At 32.2% G+C, this 21,879-nt stretch overlaps 2 protein-coding genes across 2 annotated transcripts; both read right to left on the reverse strand.

The window, feature by feature from the left end:
* Nucleotides 1-3,093: 3,093 nt before the first annotated feature.
* LOC148270677 (chitin deacetylase 8-like) lies at nt 3,094-13,637 on the reverse strand. Its single transcript, XM_088242297.1, has 6 exons — nt 13,351-13,637; nt 12,115-12,427; nt 11,469-11,736; nt 7,340-7,526; nt 5,115-5,249; nt 3,094-3,478 (listed from the first exon to the last, which is right to left on the reverse strand). The coding sequence occupies exons 1-6, from the start codon at nt 13,516-13,518 to the stop codon at nt 3,401-3,403; spliced, it is 1,149 nt and encodes a 382-aa protein (XP_088098423.1). The 5' UTR covers nt 13,519-13,637; the 3' UTR covers nt 3,094-3,400.
* A 1,620-nt stretch (nt 13,638-15,257) lies between these two features.
* LOC148270678 (glutathione S-transferase 1-like) lies at nt 15,258-21,409 on the reverse strand. The gene is made up of 4 exons (XM_088242298.1): nt 21,404-21,409; nt 18,887-19,087; nt 17,757-17,876; nt 15,258-15,923 (listed from the first exon to the last, which is right to left on the reverse strand). The coding sequence occupies exons 1-4, from the start codon at nt 21,407-21,409 to the stop codon at nt 15,738-15,740; spliced, it is 513 nt and encodes a 170-aa protein (XP_088098424.1). The 3' UTR covers nt 15,258-15,737.
* Between the last annotated feature and the right edge of the window lie 470 nt (nt 21,410-21,879).

Below are 21,879 nucleotides of genomic sequence, written 5' to 3' on the forward strand. Positions count from 1 at the left end.
TGGAAAGCGGTGTCGTTATGGCTGTAGTCTGGTAAAACGAACGCAAAATTAGGAAATCATACGATTTTGCCATTTCAAAACGAATGTTTTTTTTTAATCGTGCAATAATAAAAAAAAACATAAATTAGATAAAAACAATATTTGTTAAAGGTATTTCTTTTAAAAATATACTTAAAAGTTTTATTTAACTAAAATATAATTACTTTTAGACCGGCAGATAACGCCATTTCAAATTTAGACTAAACTTAGGTATCTGAGATTTCAATCTCAATACTCAGTAATGAACTAAAATTTAAAAGTGGCTGAAGCCAAATTTTATTTATTTTAATTTTAAAATAAAATACAAGCAATTTAAATCACACACATTTTTGTGACATTTTCCTTTATTTCTACTAAAAAGTATGCCTTCAGTAATACTTAAAACAAATAAATTATTGAAATACTTTAGTTGAAAACTTTTTTATACAGAATAATAGTATTTTTTTTTTTAAAAGAAGGTAATTCTGGTTGTAATATTCAATTTTAAAACAATATCTTATTGACTTTTTTATGACCTTCAAACCAGCCCTAATCGTTTTCGGTAAGGGCTGGTTAATTAAAATTTGGCTTCTGCCACTTTTATGTTCAATTTATATTTTTTAATTATTCAACAAATTTTAGTTCAATACTTATACCCGTATGCAGAGACAAAACTTAAGGTGAGGAAAGTACATTCTAATTTCAAATGCAGAGAATAACCCGAAGGTGAAGACAATACGATGTACTTTCCTCTCCTTAAGATTTGTCTCTGCATACGGGTATTAGTCTTTATTGAGATGCAAGATACCTAAGTTTAGTCTAAATTTGAAATGGCGTAATCTGCCGGTCTAAAAGTAATTATATTTTAGTTGCATAAAACTTTTAAGTATATTTTTTAGTAGATTTTAGTATATACCTTGAACAAATATTGTTTTTATTTAACTTATGTTTTATTTTATTTTTATTATTGCACGATTAAAAAAAAACAGTTTTAAAATGGCAAAATCGTACGATTTTCTAATTTTGCGTTCGTTTTACCAGACTACAGCCTTATCTGGCGGCCGTGACAGCTTTTATAAAAAAAAATCTCTAGAATAAGCGCCCACGATCTCTTACATTTTTCAGTCGTCATTGTGTAGAAACCAATTACGTAGAAATAATATCATTATAAGGAATATATCGAGTTTTTCTACTGACATTTCTTAGTGGAACTGCATTTTGTTAACTGCACTTGCAAATTGTTAATTAATAATAAAGATCAAAGGGAAATTGATACCAACTCAGGCTCATATTTATTATGCTGCGGTTCATGCAAAGCCGAGTACATGAGTCAAACGGGAAAGTCTTTAAAAACAAGGATTAACGAACACTTCTAAAGCTGGAGAAATTACACGGAAAACTCCACGTTTTCAAACCACCTTATTGAGTCAAATCATGTTTTTGATAAAAATACAAGTGTTAAATTCCTTCACACATGCAACAAACGTAAAAAATGAGATAAATTTGAAGTTTTAGAAATAAACCACTTAAAGAATTGCCCCGATAAAATAATATTAAACGATCAGGTAACACACGTTCATTCCCCATTATTGTATCCATTAAAATACAAACAATGAAACTTATCGATATGAATTAACTGCCGGAAATTTTGCTTTCAGAGAATCACTTAATTGCCCCGGGCCGGGGGACATAGCTGTCGATGGAACTACCAACCAGTGGCCCCTGTTATAGTTTAAAAAACAAATAAATACATTTTCTTTATAAAACTTCATAAAATTATAAAATTTACACCTGTTTTTTATTATATACATTCAAACAAAACTTAAATTTATACAATTGTTATTACTTTATACTTAAATTATTTAAATTTAAACTCTTTTATTTCCATAATTATATAAAATCATGATTGCACTTGTATATAACAATGACATCTGTTTAGTCTCCCACCAGTTTGACGATGTCGGTAACGCTAAAAACCCGGTAATTGGTAAAAATGTATAAATAAAAGTGGAATAAAACTTGGTACGTGTATACGTATTTTTATTATTATAATTATGAGCAATGTTTTGAAATAGAAAAGCAATATTATAATAGATGATGATAAACTGTTTTCTTGTAGCAAATATTTAAAAAAAATATATTTATATAATTTATTTGTTATTTACATAATATAACGTATCTGATATCTCAAGTATTGTTCCGATATTTCTCTACAAAATGAGTTTTAAATGGGGTTTTTTATAGTTTTGCTCTTCACGTTGTATAAAAGTTTTCTCTTATTTCGACAGCTCTGACTGGCAAAAGTGTTCACCGCTAGAAGGCTGGATTGCACCGTGTGACGGCCGTCCTGCAAATGGCGGTACTAATGTTTGACATTTTGTTCACTATCAACTCTCGCTAGGAGATCAGCGCCATTGGTTTGTATAGTCAACTGTTTAATGACGTCATCCGCCGGTACATGGCGGCCGTTAGTTGACAGCACCGCTCTCTTAGAGGAAACTATCGCTTTACAGAATGAAGGGATTGAAGGCAAAATTACCCTCGAAATGAAATGCCACTTGCTTCGCGCAGTTGACTTCTCTATTCAAATATGCTTCAGTGATTTGAAAATTATTATAATTTATTTATTTATTTATTATATTACGGCCTAAGCCAATTACAAAAGTAACATTAAGAAACATAAATGCAAGAAACTGAACAAAAAGAGCATAAAATTATTTAGCAAAGACAAACAAGGGCAAAACAATAATTATATACAATATATTCATAAAAAAAGAAAGACCTAAGACTTCGAACTAAACCATGCCAATCCAACTTCATCCCACACTGTTTAGTCGCGAAGACATCTACGAAAAACCGGAAGATCTATCTCAAAGAATTCCAAGCCGTGTGATGAATTGACTAATCTACACATTCTAGGCATTGGGGCATAAAACCAAAGTTGCTCTTAGAAGTACTGAAAAATCAAAATCACTCGCAAACGAGTAGAGGCATATAAAAAAAAAGTATTAAAAAATTCAGAGTAAAAGTGGATTAGAATAAAAATACTTATCACGTTATTTAAATTTCTTTATTTTATTTTGCTTTTATACCACTATCTAAGAGACTTTTTTTAATGACACACAAAATATTAAGAAAATAAGCATAAAAATTAATAAATATAAATGGTTCAAATCTAGAAATTTTTACAAAAATACTTGACCAAATAAAATTTTGTATTAAACTGATTAACATCCTTGCACAATAAACCAAATTCCTGTCATTGGATGCGGTCGAAAGTATTATAAAATGCTAAATTAGTATTTTCAAAATCAGGACCAATATTTTATTGGCGTTGGTAAAATCTTTGATATTTATGGGAAATGAATGTATTTTCTGAAATTTAATTTCCCAGGGGGTTGGAGAGCCAGGGGTAGTTCTGAGGACACGTTGGCTCACAAATTGTCATCCAGCGAGTTTGCTGAAACCACAGAATAATTTGTTGAAATGAAAAACAGTTTGTGTGTAAGACTGATCAACTTGCCATCACACGGTCGGTAAAATTTAGAGCAAATAAAACAGGATTAAATTCCCGAATTTCACATTGTTTTGAGTTTGTCCAAATTTTTGTAGATAAGGACTGGATTCAACTCCTTGGGGAGATGTTAATATTAACATATTACAACAGAGATAAAGAATATTTAAGAGGTGATATAGAAGTCTAGGCATTTACAGGGCTTATGACCTGTCATTGGCTGGTTTAAGCGCCTACTTTACACGCTGTGTAACATTCACCATTCTGCCCATATTTAAACATCTATTTTCCTTCAATTTTTTTATATGTTGATGTTTGTAAAGTTGAAGAGCCTTTATTTATGCGGGCGAGATTCATCTAATTGAAAAAGTAGCATTTTTTTTTAAATTTGTAATTTTGAATTCCCGCAAAAACGGTCATTCCATTGGCCACGCCCTCAATACGTCACGATTCATGTTTTTTGTTCCTGGCCATTGAAATTTGTTTGGAACATTATCACGAATCTTGACGTCACAACAACCAAGGCCAAATACGTCGCGTTTTTTTAGCAACGACTTTTTATTGAATTTCTTTTTCACATTTATGTATGAAAACATTTCTCCACAATTTCCATATTGATTTTTAAAATACAATTAATTATTCTGAATCCATTTCATATATTTTTATCGGTATTCGTGGGTAGTGATATTTGTCGGCCTCGTGGTGTAATGGTCAGCGCGTTAGCCTGCCATGCGAGAGGTCTCGGGTTCGATTCTCGACATGGTTGATGTGAAATATTTATTTAAATGAGTGTTTTCACACTAGAATAATTTATAGTCCCTAGACTAGCGTAAGACTGATCATCTTACCTTCATGTAACAAAAATGATCAAGATACGCTGCGATTGGAGTACCAATTTAGTGCCCTATGCACCATTAGGTGCGGAAAGGGAACGATGATGATGATGTTGATGTGATATTTCCCCACTGGCCGCAAGTTAAGGGACCATATTTTGAACGCTGATGCTTACTCTAATAAAGAACTTCAGCCCTACGGGAAATTAGATACAAAAAATGTTTTCTTGCGCGGGGTAAAAATTAGAGCATTAAATTGTACTGCAAAGTTTATTGAAAATGTACGGAAAAAATAATTTAAAAATATTTCAATAAAAACGCACTACTTAGAATGACGTCACTGGTTCATACGAATCAACCTATGGTCTGAGAGCTATGGAAGATTTCCGGTCTGCTTGTCGCTTCTGGACCAATGGGAAGAACGGAATGAGAATAAACGGAAATGAACCTCTGACGTCACACGCGGAGTTATTTCAGAAATACAAAACTTTAAAAAATCGTAGCGCTGATAATACGATATATAAAAATTGAAAAAAAATTTTTTGGCTTAGTTTAATAGTCTATTAACAAATAAAAAATATTTAAAAAACCACTGAGAACATCCTCATTTTATACATCAATGTTGTATTTTATGTTTTTTATGCACCGTTTGACGAGATCACAAAAATAAGGAACCTTTTTTGATTCAAACTTAAATAATTGCTTCGTTGTTGGATGTGTATAGAAAAAATATAAAACTTTTCACTTACTGTTCCCATATTTAATTCGCAGACATTTGGAACACACGTCGGAGTGTATTTCGACTTGCACTTTGCCGAGTTCGGTTTCATCTCTGACACTGGAATAGGTTTCCTGACCCAGTCAATTAGTTCGGTTCCCGACACCTGAAGAGGAGTGATTAAGAAATTAAAAATAAAATTACATTGCGTTTGCATTTTTGCAACTCTTCGTAAATCTATTTACGAGTGACCAACCAAAATATCGGTTTCGACCAATAAAACGATATTCGATCGCGGCCGAAGTGTGTCGAATTACGCTCGGCTGAACTCGGGAGCATCTTATGGCTCGTGACATTAAGTTCTAAGATCTTTCGCATGAATATTTTTGCAATTCCTTTATAAGTAACAAGTTAAAGTTCCTATAGTGCATATTGAAGAACTTATACTCGTATATGATTTATTTATTTTATATTTTATTTATAAATCATATAACACTAAGTATTTTACAAGTATAATACGTTGAACTACATTCCCAGGAGTTACAACAACTCATTGCGGGACATAAATAATATAAACATTTAGAAAATAACACATATTGAGAACAACAAAGAAATAAAGCATGTTTAGCACCTTTATAACTTAATATAGCACAACAATATATACGCCTAAAACCTTTTTTTACACAAGCAGAATAAATATATTTAAAAAAACGTTTTTAAGTAAATTCGCTTCGAAATAAATAAATAATAACACTTTTTCAATGAAATCGTAAGGTTAAACAAAAAAAAAGCCTACTTTTAGGCGTTTCGAAGTCACTTTTAACTTATTTCAACTGAAAATTTTATTTCGGTCGGTCATTACTATTTATTGAAGTGCTTTATTCATTTGGATTTGTTCGTTGGAAGTTCGTTTTTTTGTATTACGTACTGACCATTGTCTATTTATATATGTCTATGTATAAGAGACGAAACAGACAAACAAAACAACAGAGCATAGACAAAACATTCAATGGTAAGTCAAGATTCGGACTTTTAATTTAGCGTTGGTTTGAATCGTAGTAGAAGTAGTGAATCGTAGCGAAGAATAAATCCTGATCTTGATTGGGTCGTTGACGCCATAGTTTATTCTAAGCTGATTGAGAAACAGCACTTCATTATTTCTCAATGATTTCATTTGTATTTGTCCCAGTTATGACGGTGTATAAATTTTACCATTTAATTTGTAGGTTTCATAAATAGAGTCAATGTTAGTTCTGCGGACTGTGATATTCAACACTGACTCCATACCAGCATCCAAATAGTCAGCTCTCTCTGAGCCAAACATCGACGCTACTTTTCTGAGCACGCGATGTTGAGCTGGTTCAATGTGATTTATTTGGCCCATTTAGAAGGGATACCAGACAACGGAGGAATATTCTAAGAGAGGGCGAACAATTGAGCTGTAAAGAATTTTAATATTGCAAACATTAGTGCGGTAAAATCACCGGTTATTATGTTAACAAAGCCAACGGTGATTTATTTATCAAACGATCTATATATTCTACTGGTTATAAGTCAGTTTAAAGTCCGTGATTAACTCACATAATATGTCTTATGGACTTTACTACATCCAGTTTAGAACTTAGATTTAAAGGTATTCAAATGAGGAATTTTCGAAAAAATTTAACCGACAATTTAAATACACTATTGGAAATATCTGCAACCAATCCAAAACTATGAAATTCATGATGAATACTATTGGGAATAAAATGAAGTTTAAGGACAATACATGAACAAAAATTTTAGTATGTAATAGCACAATATTCGAAATACGTCTAAGATTAATTGAAAGATCCATGAAATTTACGATCATTCGCAATAATTTTTATTTGTTTTATTGATCTGCCTATGAAATTTGGAAGAATAATCGCATAAATAACGATTATTGTTGGATGTATCATTCAATATGAAATAATATTGTTATTTTAGGGTCCTCTTAACTAGGACCTGTTCTGGAAAAGGCTGTTAACTATACAACTATTTGTTTGAAATTTCTTCTTTAATAATTTTCTGAAGTCGAATTTCGAATTGATTATTTTCTTTGGGGAAGCATTTGAAATATTTTCGCATAAACGAAGGAATGTTGGCATTCCTTGTCAATATTGCCTTTGTTTGAAAACATTGAAAATACCTAGAACATTATCTAAAATTTTATAGTTCAAATTCAGCAAACCTTACCAATAGTACGTTAGGCCAAAACAAGACTATGAGACTTACCAAGAACACATCTGTTAATTTTTGCAAGTAGTCCAAAAACTCTATAAAAGCTGATAATCTGATCTCATCTTCAATTGAATCGAACCAAGCTGAATGAGCATAAAAGCCAAACGGTGCACGGTTTCCCTTGTAATGTCTGTTGAATTCACCAATCATCCATTGCTTAATTCCTTCTTTGTCAGTTGGTCTGAAAAACGAGAAAAATATTACATACTTATTTGAAGCACTAAGTTTGTAGATTTTCATTATGTGATTAATATAAAAAGGTTTTTTTTTTCATAACCGCACGGTTTCAGAGCTATTACTACTACTTTATCAATGTATAATTAAAAAATGAATACAATCCTATTTTTAAATTTTAACAGTTTCTCTAAATTAGAGGTAATAAATTTATAGAGGTAGTAAAAGTCTTTTAGTCAAGTCTTATTTTGTGTTTGTGGAGATATGGAGATATGCACCTCTTCTGGCCACGTTCAAGATACGCCTGAAACATAACTTTATGTCGAACTGACTTCAAAAATATCTATACTCTTAAAATTCTCTTATGTTCCCTAGTTCGCCCGCACCTAGAGTATTCCTCTGTTTTCTGGTCTCCACACTGTGATGTTCACACTAAAAATATAGTATCAGTTCAACATCGATTTTTAAGAAATACAGGTTGGAAAGTTAGGCTTATCCAAAGACCAATATACCTTGTCTTCAAGACCGTCGAAATAAATCCGACCTTCTAGTCCTATTAAAATTTTTTAACAATTTCTTTGATACCCCTGAAAAACTGATCTCAATAAAATAAAATATCCCAATTAGAAACCTCAGACAAAACTTACTCTTTCATACCGATAACCATAGAACTAGCTATGGTTTTCATTCCCCTATGTTCAGAATTCTTAGGTTTGCCAACAAACAAACCAGTCTTGATTTCTTTGATAACAATTTGTCTTCTTTCAAACGATCACTGAATCTAATTCAATTATAAACACCTCTCTCCCGCTTCCACTCCCACCGGGTCTAATATACCATTGTGTCTTTCTACTTTCCTTTATAATAATTTTCTACGCATACATATGTCCTTAAAAATGCCTTATCCTCAGAAAACCCAACCTCCCTTCCACATTCCTCATCCTTTAATGTGTATAACATAATGTACTTTTATTTAGGTTAATATAATATGTGAGCCTATAATATGTAAGCCTATAATATATATGCAAGCCTCCCTAGTAAAGAACAGCCGTTGTTTTTTTTTAATCAGGGTATTTTGTATAGTATGGTATAGTATAGTTAAAGATTTAAATAAATTAATATGGAGTGAGGGGTGAGGATATCGACATTCGATAATTTGCATTTGTTTTCAGAAAATTAGACAGAAGCAGACATGAAATATTCCACTCCTGTCTTTTTTGCCAAATATTAATTGCATATCAAAGTTACAAACCGAGTTTGAATTTTAATATGAAAGTTTTTGCTCTACATGTGTTGTGATGTTTCATCAAAGATTCTTATCAAAACTACATATGAACGAACGTCATAATTAAAAATGGAAAATTCATACCCAAATGATCAAAGGTTCCGATCCAAATGACAATATTTATCGTTTCATAAAGTATAATATACTCGTGTATGAAAATTGAAGATATCCATCAAAATTTACATACAAATGCACTTCATAACGTGGTAATCGAAGGTATTCATCTAAATAACATTGAACTGTGTTAATTGGGGTGGTGTCTATTTTTGACTACATTTTTACGTTTAATTATTTGTTTATTTATTTGATATGCATTACTTTAAGAGCTGTTACGTAATGCTAAATGTAAATATATGTTAGAATTTAATGAATAGAAAGCAGATAGCTTATAAACTGCCGATATCAGCATGTACAGAAAACATTCGAACTGATCATCATCATCAACATCTTTTAGAATATTTGGATTATTTCATTAATTTAATTTAATTTAATTTTATTTTATTTTATTTTATTTTATTTTATTTTATTTTATTTTATTTTATTTTATTTTATTTTATCTTATCTTATCTTATCTTATCTTATCTTATTTTATTTTATTTTATTTTATTTTATTTTATTTTATTTTATTTTATTTTATTTTATTTTATTTTATTTTATTTTATTTTATTTTATTTTATTTTATTTTATTTTATTTTATTTTATTTTATTTTATTTTATTTTATTTTATTTTATTTTATTTTATTTTATTTTATTTTATTTTATTTTATTTTATTTTATTTTATTTTATTTTATTTTATTTTATTTTGTTTTATTTTATTTTGTTTTACTTTATTTTTTTTTAATTTTTTTTTTTATTTTTTATTTTATATTTCATTTTATTTTATTTTATTTTATTCACATATACGGCAAAAATGCCTTTTACAAAAATTATAATATAAACATAAATATGTGGTTTAATTAACGCATACAATACTTTTTATTCAAGATTTCCAAACGAAAATTAAGCGTAAAAATTATATAACACGTTAAAAAAAAGTTTAGAACAATAAAAAAATTCATGTAAAAAGCAAATTAAGTAATAACATATTAATCATCTTCTTCTTGCGGTGCTTTATCAGGTCCCCCTGACATTGGCGATCACTATAGCGAAAGCATCTCGGTCTGCGCTACTCCGCAGCCAGGACAACTGCTTATTGGATGTATTCGCCATAGTGATTCCTGGGAAAAGATGACCGTGGTTTCCCGTTACCTTCTCTGGTAGATTCTGTCAGGGTTACCTTCCCTTAGCTAGTTGGTTCTGGTTTGGAGGCGCCAGAAACTCGCCTTTCATCCCCAAAAGGATGAATATAACAAGAAAATCATAAAGAGTGTTTCATAAAAAACGCATAGGTACAATACTTTTTACCTAAGATATAGGTATACTTCCAGAAATCAGCTTATAGACATGATTCCCAAGAAAAAATTGACGACAAGATTCGAGTGTGCTGTAATCCAGCATCCCTGCTAGAAATAATAATGGATACTATGAAGATATTATGAGTTTATGTACATGTACAAATTTATTTGTTTAAGTTGATTTTTACCGCCTCACATAACTCCACTACCATTTTGTGTATCATAAGCATCAGCCTTGGCACAAATAGTGTCAGATTTGTGGTTCCATATAACATAACGGCATCTATTATTCTTGCTAGAGATGCTGATACCAATCATAGTGGACGAAGAGGGATATTCATTTGTATATCCCTTTCAACTGATTGGTGGTCACGTATATAAAAAGAAACTTAAGTGCAATGAGAAATTTCACATAAAAAATGTTAACGACGTCATTAGTTCTCTGAAATCTATCAATGACGACACATTTACGGTAGCCGGCAAGATAATACATTACGTAAAAGGCTGTCTGGAGATCTTATATTTACTCAATAAAACCAAATGTCGCCTACATAACACCTGCATAACAACATATTCTCCTCTATGGATGAGAATTGTGGCACCTCACTAGGGCCCAAAACAGCAAAATACTGAGTTATGAGAATAGGTGTCTCAGAAGAATCTTGGGTGTGCTGTGGTTTGACTTTATTCACAAGAGAACGGACGCAGCAAACTCCAATGACAACTGTCATCAAGCGGAGGCGACACGGTTGGCTGGGCCACATACTGCGGATGCCTTCTGAGAGCCTTAACCACGCTTGCCACTTTACAAGGCATCAGGTTCTTGACGTCCTGAACGTCCACTGCTGACTGTTATGTATTTCCATTTATGTAAAGACGTTAGTAGTAGTTACACAACCTTTTAAAAATAACCTTTTTATTACTTTTATTTATGTTTTTTCCCCCTTCTTTTTTGCACTAAAAATAGTTAATTAATAGAATCAAGATAAGATATAATGATAAAACATCTATTATAGAAACTTCAGTGGCCCATTAGAGTTAATTCTTACTGTATATACTATAAAACTATGTAAGTGTACTGTATGTTTCCTCAATAAAAAAAAAGAAGAAAAATACTATGTTTGGTTGTTTCAACTGACTTACATGTTAACGCAGGCATCTACCATGACCCAAACAGTCTCGATATAGTTGTTCTAGTTGACTTACGTACTATAGCAACCATCTATCATGATACAGGTAAATTAAGCTTGGTTGTTTCAGCTGACTTACACGTTAACGCAGGCATCTACCGTAGAACAGATAGTGCCAGTTTGATCATTCCAGCTGATCATAGGAATCACCCATACTCCAGGGAAGGACTCGTCAGGGCAGGGCGGGATGATACATTCCTGGGTGCTCAGGAAGTCGACTGTGTAGGGCCACATTCCAGAGTCAACGACAGGACGAGTAGTCCACGACAAGTCGTATAGCAAGCCAGCCTCCTTCATCATATTGAAGTGGTTGTTTCCAGCCATTTGGAGAGAGGGCATACGAAGTCCTGAAAATTAAAAATACGTATTCAAATGATGTATTATTTGTGTGAATTCATGAAATAAATCCACTTCGTTTATTAAACTTATAGTCTGGAAGGTAGCGTTGCAAATGAAAAAGTCATGGTAAGCCGGCATAACTTAGGAGGCTGCGAAAGTGGTAAAAAAAAAACCTTTCGACAAAAAATACTGTTTGAATTATAAGCACAACCTATTTAGGTAAAGCCTTGTTTTTTGAAAAGGGTTTTAGATTTGTAGTTTTTAGTGTTCAGTGTTTTTTGTCAAAGAAACGACCTTCCTTCTCCCTGTTTCCGCTGTTTCTCCCCATTTCCTGATGCCCGAGGATGTGTTTTAATAAGATAATACTATTAAAAATGTGGTCATACCCCTGATGTCTTTTTGTGGGACGTGCGCAAATTTGTTGATCGTCTTGATTTGATCCGCGAACTCCCGGTGTAGGGTCTCCAGAGACGCGTTCTTCCAGTAATCAGTAAGGGAGCGGTGCGTTATGGAGTGCAGGCCGATCTCCATGGCGTTGGCGTGCAGCTCGTGCACCAGAGAGTAGTCCGTGTATTCGTGAGAGAGGAAGAAGGTTGAGGAGGCTGGACACCCGTTGGGGTTCACGCGATTGTATAAGGATTTGCGGTAATGCTCCATGTTAATGCCGTTGACGCTATCTTCGAAAGTTACCAGCACGAACTTAAAAAGAAACACAATATCACCATCTTCATACCCTTATATACAACTGAGGGTGTACAGGGTACTGCATCGGTACACCAAATGGAGCATATATCGATCATGCCACTTTACATACTGTGTAACATTTAGCATTTAGGTAAAACATGATGTCCCTCACCTAATGATGCATTGTCCCCTTTTCAGCAGAGACAACAGCTGGAGGCGCGATGCAGAAGCCTGGGTGAAGATCGACGTGACATACCATCAGTAATGGGTAATAAAAAACTCACACGAGAGGTAGTATTATACATGGTCAAAATTGTGCAGGCAATTGGTAAAATAAACCTATGTTGGGAACAAAACGCCAAACACTCTTCTAGTGGAACGCCTGTTGACTGCTGTCAACAGGCCAGCTTCTTCTAAAGAGTTTATAGTGGTTTCCCCTCCACATGAGCAAATGCTAAGAAGTTCCTAATTAGCCCATTCTAGAATATCCTTCCTAATCCCAAAAACTAAGCTAAAATTTAAAGCAATTTAACTGCAGAAAATCCTCTTTTAAAAAAATATAAACCTTGTATATTATAAAGCAAGGTAAAAAATAATGCAACTCCTATAAAAAAAGCATTCAGCATTCATCCATTCAAGTAGACGAAAGTGAGCATTTTCGACACCTCTTTCCGTTCGCGTTCAATCGAGGGAATAAAGGCCCGCGATAGTTGCACGGTGTACGGTGAAGATGTTTTGAATAATTGACTAATTTGTTGTGAACTCTAATTTGGAAAAAAACGGACACAAATTATGCTTACACCTAATATGAATTTAAGATTGAATAAATAATAACATATTAAACCTTTGTGATAGCTATTCAAATAGCTCTCACTGGGCACTTTACTCTTACGTAGAGATAAAATGAATTAAGATTAATTAAGGTATTAATTAATTACCTGAGGCGTGTCTTCAGGCTTCAACCCTCCAGGAATATCGTGATCAGAGCACCTGCAGTTGGGCAGAAGGCACTCCTTGGGGTCGCACTTACTAGCTAGCCTGTTTCCCCACCCCGGCATGGCCACAGCACCCAGGCCGAGCATCGCCAGAAGCACCAGGACCTTCATTTCTTAAGTGCGAGCTTCAAATAAGGTAAAGAGCTTCAAATATGGTGCGAGCAGATGAAAGGAACTGATCGAATCACTCCAAACAAAACCTATGTATACTAAGCACACTCGATTTTATATAAATACCTTTCCAGTATCTAAAAACGGGTTCGTTGCGAAATAAATTCATTCATTTTACATTTAATTTGTGTAATTTCGTTTTTTGTCTTATCTAGGTAAGTATAATTATCTTTGTAAATAAAATTTCTATCGCATGTCGTTATTTGATTTTGTCTTTTACAAACATATCTTGGCATATTAAACTGATCAAAAAACTGTTACATTAGTTAATTTATTTATTGTAAATGTTCATACACAGCACATCTGCAAATTAAAATGTACAGAAATTATTATAAAAAAAATCTTTAAATTTAAAAGTGAAAAGATGGTGTAGTATGATACCTGTATCATATTTTAGGCATATCAAGTTAAATATATCACCGGATTCGTCATGATGAGATCTACAATCTGGCAAAAAATATGGTACGTCTTCGTACAATAGGATTATTTTATCGCTATAAAATAAAATTCTTGTCATTCCTAGCATTTTTAATTTTAGTGAGCTTTAGGCAATGAAATTATAAATCTGATGCAGAAATAAAATAATGTCTATCTTTGTTAACATACGAACAAAAAAATACGAAATTTTTTTTTTCAAAGGTATACCACTTGTCCCTATATGGTGATTTTATTTACAGGTAAGCAATAAAAAAATATCATATATTTTTACCAAGATAGAAGGTACATAATGTAATGTAAGTAAATGTACAATAAATTGATATTTTTCTGTGGTTCTGTGTGATAAAACAACTCTCATAGATGAAATCAAATCAAACGATGTAACTTCGTCATATATTATATTAAATAGATATATTATCCATGACTTTAATATATAATTCATTAAAAAATAAATACCACTATGAATTCAGTCGATATTAGATATTCAATTGAAATGTCAACTGGCCGCATTGTTCTAGTAACTAATAGTGCTAAAAACGGCCGCGTGGAGCGCTATATGTCCTGCAATATGACGCATGAAAGTAATTATGGTCTTATGTCAAAAGTACCATCTCAAAGAATAACAGTCTTAAAGAAACAATGTTTGAAATACGGTTTTCCAAATCAAGAATCTTAAAATAATTTGTGTAATCTGCAAGTTTAATCTAGGAGAAAAAACCGGAACTGGGGTTAAGACATTCAGAATATAGTATACTTATTTGTATGACAAAATAAGCTGGAATAATCGGCTAATTTCTTGGCTCACCGCAGGCGCTGGGCGCGCTTTATTAAAATTTATATTTATATTAGGATACAAATACAAACGGTGGAAAAGATTTAAAATGTTAATTATTCAGTTGTTTTTCTGTGAATAAAGTTACAATAAAACATTATTATGGTTAGTCAAATATAATGGTAAGCTGCGCATAATCGCTTCTATACACGGTTCGCCCCTGCCAGATTCATCTCGATGAGATTAACAAACTGGCAAAATATGATATGCCTTTATTGGGTTAGAGAATATTAGCTGTGTCACTTTTTAATATGTCTTTTTTCTATTTCCAAAGATGACTCATTTACATATGTCACTAAACAACACACATGACATGGCAACATACGTGACATACCATCTTTAGAAATGGAGTAATAAGGAACTTCAGCCCTACGGGAAATTTGATATAAATAATGTTTTCTTGCGCGCGGTAAAAATTAGGGCATTGTGGTGCAAAGTGTTTTGAAAATGTACAAAAAAAATAAAATATATTCAAATAAAAACGAACTACTTCGAACGATGTCACAACGACGAACGACGTCATATGAATCAACCAATGATGAAAAAGCTGTTAAAAATATCCGGTTTGCTTACCGTAAACGAACTATCAGCAGAACTGACAGAGAATAAGCGGAAGAGAACTTCTGACGTCACACGCGGAGTTATTTCAGAAACACAAAACTTTAAAAAATCAATGCGCTGATAATACGATATGTAAAATTTGTAAAAAAAAAATTGCTTAGTTTAATAGTCTATTAACAAATAAAAAAAATTAAAAAACCACTAGCTAACTTTGTGGTCAATAAACATATAGTGGTTTTTCTCCATATGGGCGACTCTATTAGGTAATTACTCTAAGGTTTTAACACTCTCAAAAAAGGTCTTCAATTTTCGTTTGTTGTGAATATCTTCATTCCCAGGTATTCATAAACTCTTTGAGCTTGTCAACTCCTGGCTGGTTCCAAAGCTGATGCAGAGGATTCTGCTTCATACGGTTCACCCAATCTCCTGTCAAGGGATACTCTTTCTCGTCCAGTGGAACGATCAGCTCGGCAGAAGAAAATGTGGCCAGGCAGCATAAATCAGCCAGGGTTACCTGTAATAAAAGACAAACATATAATTTGCCCAAGTACATCGATGGGCAGTTGTGAAAATACATATAATTATTAGGAAAAGCTGGAAATGTAAAACAGGACATTCCATCCTATCTGCGCACGGTTTTCGAGAATTAAAAAAAAAAAAAAATATTAATATTGCTACATAAGATGATGCCAGATTTTTTTTTATTACTTATATTAAAGATCTTGGGATTGTTTTAGACTCAAAATTACTTTTTGAATCGGATATCAATAAAATTACCTCCAAAGCATTGAGCATGTTAGGTTTCATAATTCGAATGAGTAAACACTTTGATAATCCAAAGGCCCTTATTTCATTATATTATACATTTGTCAGAAGCCATTTGGAATACGCCTCTCAGATATGGAATCCCCAGTATGCCATATATATAAGTAGAATAGAAAATATTCAAAACAAATTTATAAAGTACCTTAAATACAAAACCGGTTTTTCTTATGTATCTACTCTCACTGCCTCCGCCTTCCATGGAATCATTTCTCTACAATACCGCAGAGTGTGTGCGGACCAACTACAGCTTATGACAACAAAATTATGACAGGAATGGTTGACTGTACAGAGCTGCTTGGTTTAATAACAATACATGTGTCAGCCAGGATTTGTAGACGGTACCACCTGTTTCATGTACCAATAAGTAAAACATCGTATGTTAAAAATGCTTTTTTTCGTAGGACTTTTTCAATGTACAATACAAAATTTAAAAACATAGATTACACAAACATCACTCTGTCAGATTTAAAATTTACTAATTTAATAAAGTTTTAACAAATTTAATGTTTTTAGTAAAAAATCGTAATTTAAAAACTCATGACTGATTCTAAGTTTAAAATTTATATACAGCAAGGATTTTTAGATTTTTTTTATTACATGTGGCGAAACGTAAATATTTTGACATTTAATATTAGGATGTTGCATTGTGATCGCGAATACGATAAACAACCATGGTGAGAAATTGTTATCACGTCGCTTATTAGCACGTCGATAGTTATTTATGATTGAGCTACTGATCACTAGTGCTAAAACAAATAAAACCTCATTTCAAAAAATTTCATCAGTAAGTAATTAGGGTTATTTGTTTTAGAATCGGATTTTTTTTACAATAGCTTCAATTTTATTATTACATTGATAAATCAGCCAAGCTTACCTGTAATAGAGGTTAAATCTTACATACCAATAATAAAGGGTTAAAAGTAAATAATATGGAAATATTTCACACAAGGAAAGTTTTAAAAAATAATGTTCCTTTGATCAATAATCAAACAAACTTCCAATATAGTCCTTTATACGATGTTCCACTGTAATGGTCACCCTAAAAAACCTATTAAGCTTATCCCCTCCCTCCACCCCCTCTACTTTTTTCATTAATTCTCACACAAGATAATATTTTCATAATTTAATCAGTGCATTTTTGTCCTAATCAGTGCATGTGCTTATTAAAATGCATGTCGGGTTGGTGTTATATTTTTGTGCAACAACTATGGTGAAGGTGTATAGTGGGTTTTGCATGTTGGTTTGCATGTTGGTTTAATTGGTGTCCTGACGAAGAGACGGGTACGTCTCGAAACCGGTAGACATAGAAAAGTCGGTAAGTGTTATATACAAATGTTTAATAACATTTAGTAAAATGTTTGACCACAAAGTTAATGCTTTCAATATTAATAATAGATTGATAAAGTTTTAAAAAAATAAATATTTATGGAAGTTTTAGTTATCAGAAATAATTAAATCGGCTATCCATTAGGATAGCCGATTTAAACTCAAATTTCAAATTAAACTCAAATTTTCAACTCACCTCATTACCGGCAAGCCATTTTGATTCCTCCAGAAAGTAATTGAGAATCCTATAACTAGTTTTTATCTTTTCAGCCTTCTGTTTATTTGGGATCTTTAACCCTCGTTGGAAGAAATCTCCCTGGAAAAATAAAATAATCAATAAACTAGTTTTGATTTACCAATATATCGTAAATAATTAACTGTCTTGAGAGGATATCCGGTGGCTGAAAAATTTATTATAGAACAAAATATTGATAAACGTATATATTTTTTAAGAAATAAAAATTGACCAAATATCTGTACAATACTATGAAGAGAGTACTGTGTACTCCAGGACTTTGCTCTGAATATTTCATTTGCCTTCATTATTGCGTTAACATCTTATGTGCAATACTGTTGATCTTGAAGAATCCAATGTACAGTATTTAATAGAAAAAATGCTGAATTGCTTCTGGGGTCGTTGCTCTATATTTTATCGTCATTCATTTCATTTGTCATCGATCACTGTACTTTAACCCCCATAACCACAAGAGTAGAGTTCCCCGTAAAGAAAGTTTTCTTACTGAAACTGTCGAACAATATTTCAGTTACCAAAAGTTTAGAGTTCGCTGTAAAGAAAATTGCCTTACCGAAGCCATCTATTGGATTTAGGTTGCTGAAAGTTGAAGTTCCTACCCCAGTTAGAGATTGCCAAAAAGACACGAGGTTGCTCTTTAATGCGTATTTATTACATGGCGAATAAGATACAGCTCTTGGTTGTGTAGCGCGAGCCGATGATGGGTTGAAGAGACTGCACTTGAACTACATGCTGGAACTGTGTGACGTCGTCGAGCTGGACTGACTGATGGAACTGAACTTGTTGGGCCAACTGCCTGGCGTTGCGTCCTGTGGCCTAAAGAGACCAGATAGGCGACGTTTCTTTGTAGTTCATTTGTTTATGGTAGGGACGATGAGAATGTACTTCCAAACGATGATACCAATTTCATGTCCAATACTTATAGAGTTGTATTATATGTGATATTGGATTCTACAGAAAATAATGACACTGCTTTCTTCGGTCATCGCTCTATTTTAGGTGAAATGTTTTAGCACGTGTGTGTCATCGATTATAGACTATGAGCCCTACACATCTAACATTGGTTTAGTTACCATAAGTGCAGAGTTTGCTGGGAAGAATGTTCCCATATTGAAGCACAGGATCTGGTCTACTCTCGCCCTGGCTGCAGCATCACTGGGATAAACTGAGTTCCCCGGTGTAAACTTGTTCACCAAATAAGCAGAAATAGCGTGACTGTCCCTTACTATAAGCTGGCCATGCTTTAGGGTAGGAATCTGGCAAATAGGATTCAACTGAAATATGAAAGAAAAAAAATTAAGTAGCTATTCCGAGAGAGACATTGTTAAATCAAATGAGGCGTATCCTGATGATCTGTTACAAGAGAGTAAGGTGATTAGTCTTACGTTTAAGATGCCAGCCCATAGACAGTGAAATACTTTTGTAAAAGTATTTCCTCCACATACCCGAAAACCGTTTTCCTATCGGTTTAGTTCATTAAAAAAAGCAAGGTTTTCTGTCAATAATTTTTTATTTATTTTTTATTTATTAAATTACATAACACATACATTTGTTAAGGACAAAGACACAGTTTATAGCGACACAATCAGGAACGATCCATGTCCGTGACTTGCTCCGACTCGCTAGAAAATACATGTTGAGTCGGGGCACAATGATTTAAAAAAAATTAAATTATAAAAAAAAATAACAATAAATAATAAATAAACATATAATACATATAAATTTTATAAGTGAAAATTCTTGATGGAAGTTCATTGTAATATATTATAGAATAATTTAATAGAATATAAACATTCCTTCGATTAAAAAAACAATTCATTATAATTCAAATTATTATGAAAATTAAATTTTTATTCTTTTACAAGAGCACTACTACAGTTTCGGGAAAGTACTCCTATTATCGACGGGTGATATAAAACTCACCACTACAACAATAATAACAAAGTTTTTATGTTCATAATAATTTATAATGAAGTGTAACGTAGTAAATGCCGATTTAATTAACAATATTATTGTAATTCATATTGAACCTAAAGGCTATAAACTAGACAAACAGGAAATTCTCGAAATAACTAGATTAAAAAATTATTAACGATTTTTTCATTCTAATTTTCTCTATATTTGAAGGGAGTGGGAAATATAATAATAATAAATTTCGACCATTTTTAAAGCGCCGTTTTCGTGAGTAATCACTTCAAGGGCGCTGTACATTATACATTTAAAAAAAATTACAGGCTAACTCTTTATTACTATTTATTTACAGACAAATTTTATAAATTTTGTTGATAAACCCTTACGGGCTACATACATTTAACAAAATATTTTTACTTTTAAAATTCATATTCTACTATGAATGATTATATTTTTAGCATGTTTTGTAAAGGTTGTCTGAGTCTTTTGTTTAGTTTTGTCTGTTAGTTTATTATATAATTTCAGTCCCTGGTTTATTGGTCTCGACTGTCCTTGTCTTGTTTTAGAAAGTTGTGTATGATATTTTTCTAATATTCTCGTATTATGTCCATGTTTACAACAATCAAAATAACAAGAAAAACTCCAAAAATTATAAATAAATTTATCAAAAAAAATCTTGAGCGCTTTCGCCTAAGTGGGCATCTTCAAGACTGGTGAATTGTTTACAACGTTTGCAGCTTTGATACTATTTCTAACATATTTTGGAGATAAGAAGATCAAATTAGTATTGTACAGGGGACAGAACACATAAATATTTACAACTAGTTTGCTAAACAGTTCATTTTCGGGAGTTATTGGACCGAAATTAGGACTGAGCATTTATTATAAAAAAGGTGGGAAAATAACACATGCGAAATACAACAGAGTGAAAAATACACATTTCGCTCGTTAGTCAAAATAATAAAAAAACAAAACCAAGAAGTTTTATTGATAAATTTATTTATAATTTTATCAAAATCATTATTAATATCATATTCAGCCATCTTTCAACATACATATAAATATACTTATATGTAAACTGAAATTTTTGCGACATTCGTAAATATAAAATAGTTTATCTGTTAAAAACGGAAACACGTTTGCTAAGTTTAATTGATTAGTCGAATTAAAATATTAAACAGAAATTCCATCGATAATTTCATTCAGTCGGGATTGTGAAATAGATAAATTTAATACCCTATTCATTGATTGTAGACATGTTTTGATGATAGTTCAAACTCTAAAAAGATTTTTATCACTTTGTGTTTTTGCTATTGGAAAGCCGCACCAAAAAATATTTTTTAAAACGTATCCATATTTGATTGAATCAGCATTCACGTATGTTGAAAAAAAATATATTTCTAACGTGCATACAACATGTTTGTTGTACATCTGTCAAACGTATTTTACTAACACAACATTAACCCAGATGATAAACGTTGCAATGCTGTTTTAAACCTGTAATAATATGACCATTCACCATTTTGCGTATATTGTAACATCTGAGCTAGATGATCGCCATTTAGGGATCCATTAACAAGACAGACACAACAAGGATTCACAGAAACCAAAATTAAACGATTAAACTAATAAATAACTTCCCGGGCCTCGATTATTATGGGAAGATAAAGACATCATACCTTCATCTTGACGGTATATTTAAAGATAAATTTCCTCTAGCCATTACAAAGATACACTACCGACCCCCCACCTTCAAGTTTTGGGTAGGTACATCGAAATGAAACAAGGGGAAGCGTACGTCACGGTACACATATCTACGCTCTAAAATGACATAGCTTCAGTATGACGTCAGAGTTAAAGATAATAGTCTCCCGACCGAAGATTTACTACCGTTACCCCCACCATCAAATTTTGATGTAAGTACATCTGTTTATACCGACGGGTCTAGAACTCCTCGATACTTTTATTTGCTCATTAAAAGTGTAAAAAAATTGTTTTACCAAACAATTTTTCCTTTAATTATGATTTTTTTTAATTTTTAATCGTTTTGAGGTTTGCACTTTTTTTCAGGAAAGTCTATTAAAAATATGAGAGAAAAATAAGTAAATTTTAAAGTCAAATTAAATTCCGAAATAATTGAGAGTACTTTTAGTCG

Source organism: Micrasema longulum, unplaced genomic scaffold (genome assembly GCF_059751315.1).
Source record: "Micrasema longulum isolate JH-2025_06_02 unplaced genomic scaffold, ASM5975131v1 h1tg003591l, whole genome shotgun sequence".
Lineage (NCBI taxonomy): Eukaryota > Metazoa > Arthropoda > Insecta > Trichoptera > Brachycentridae > Micrasema > Micrasema longulum.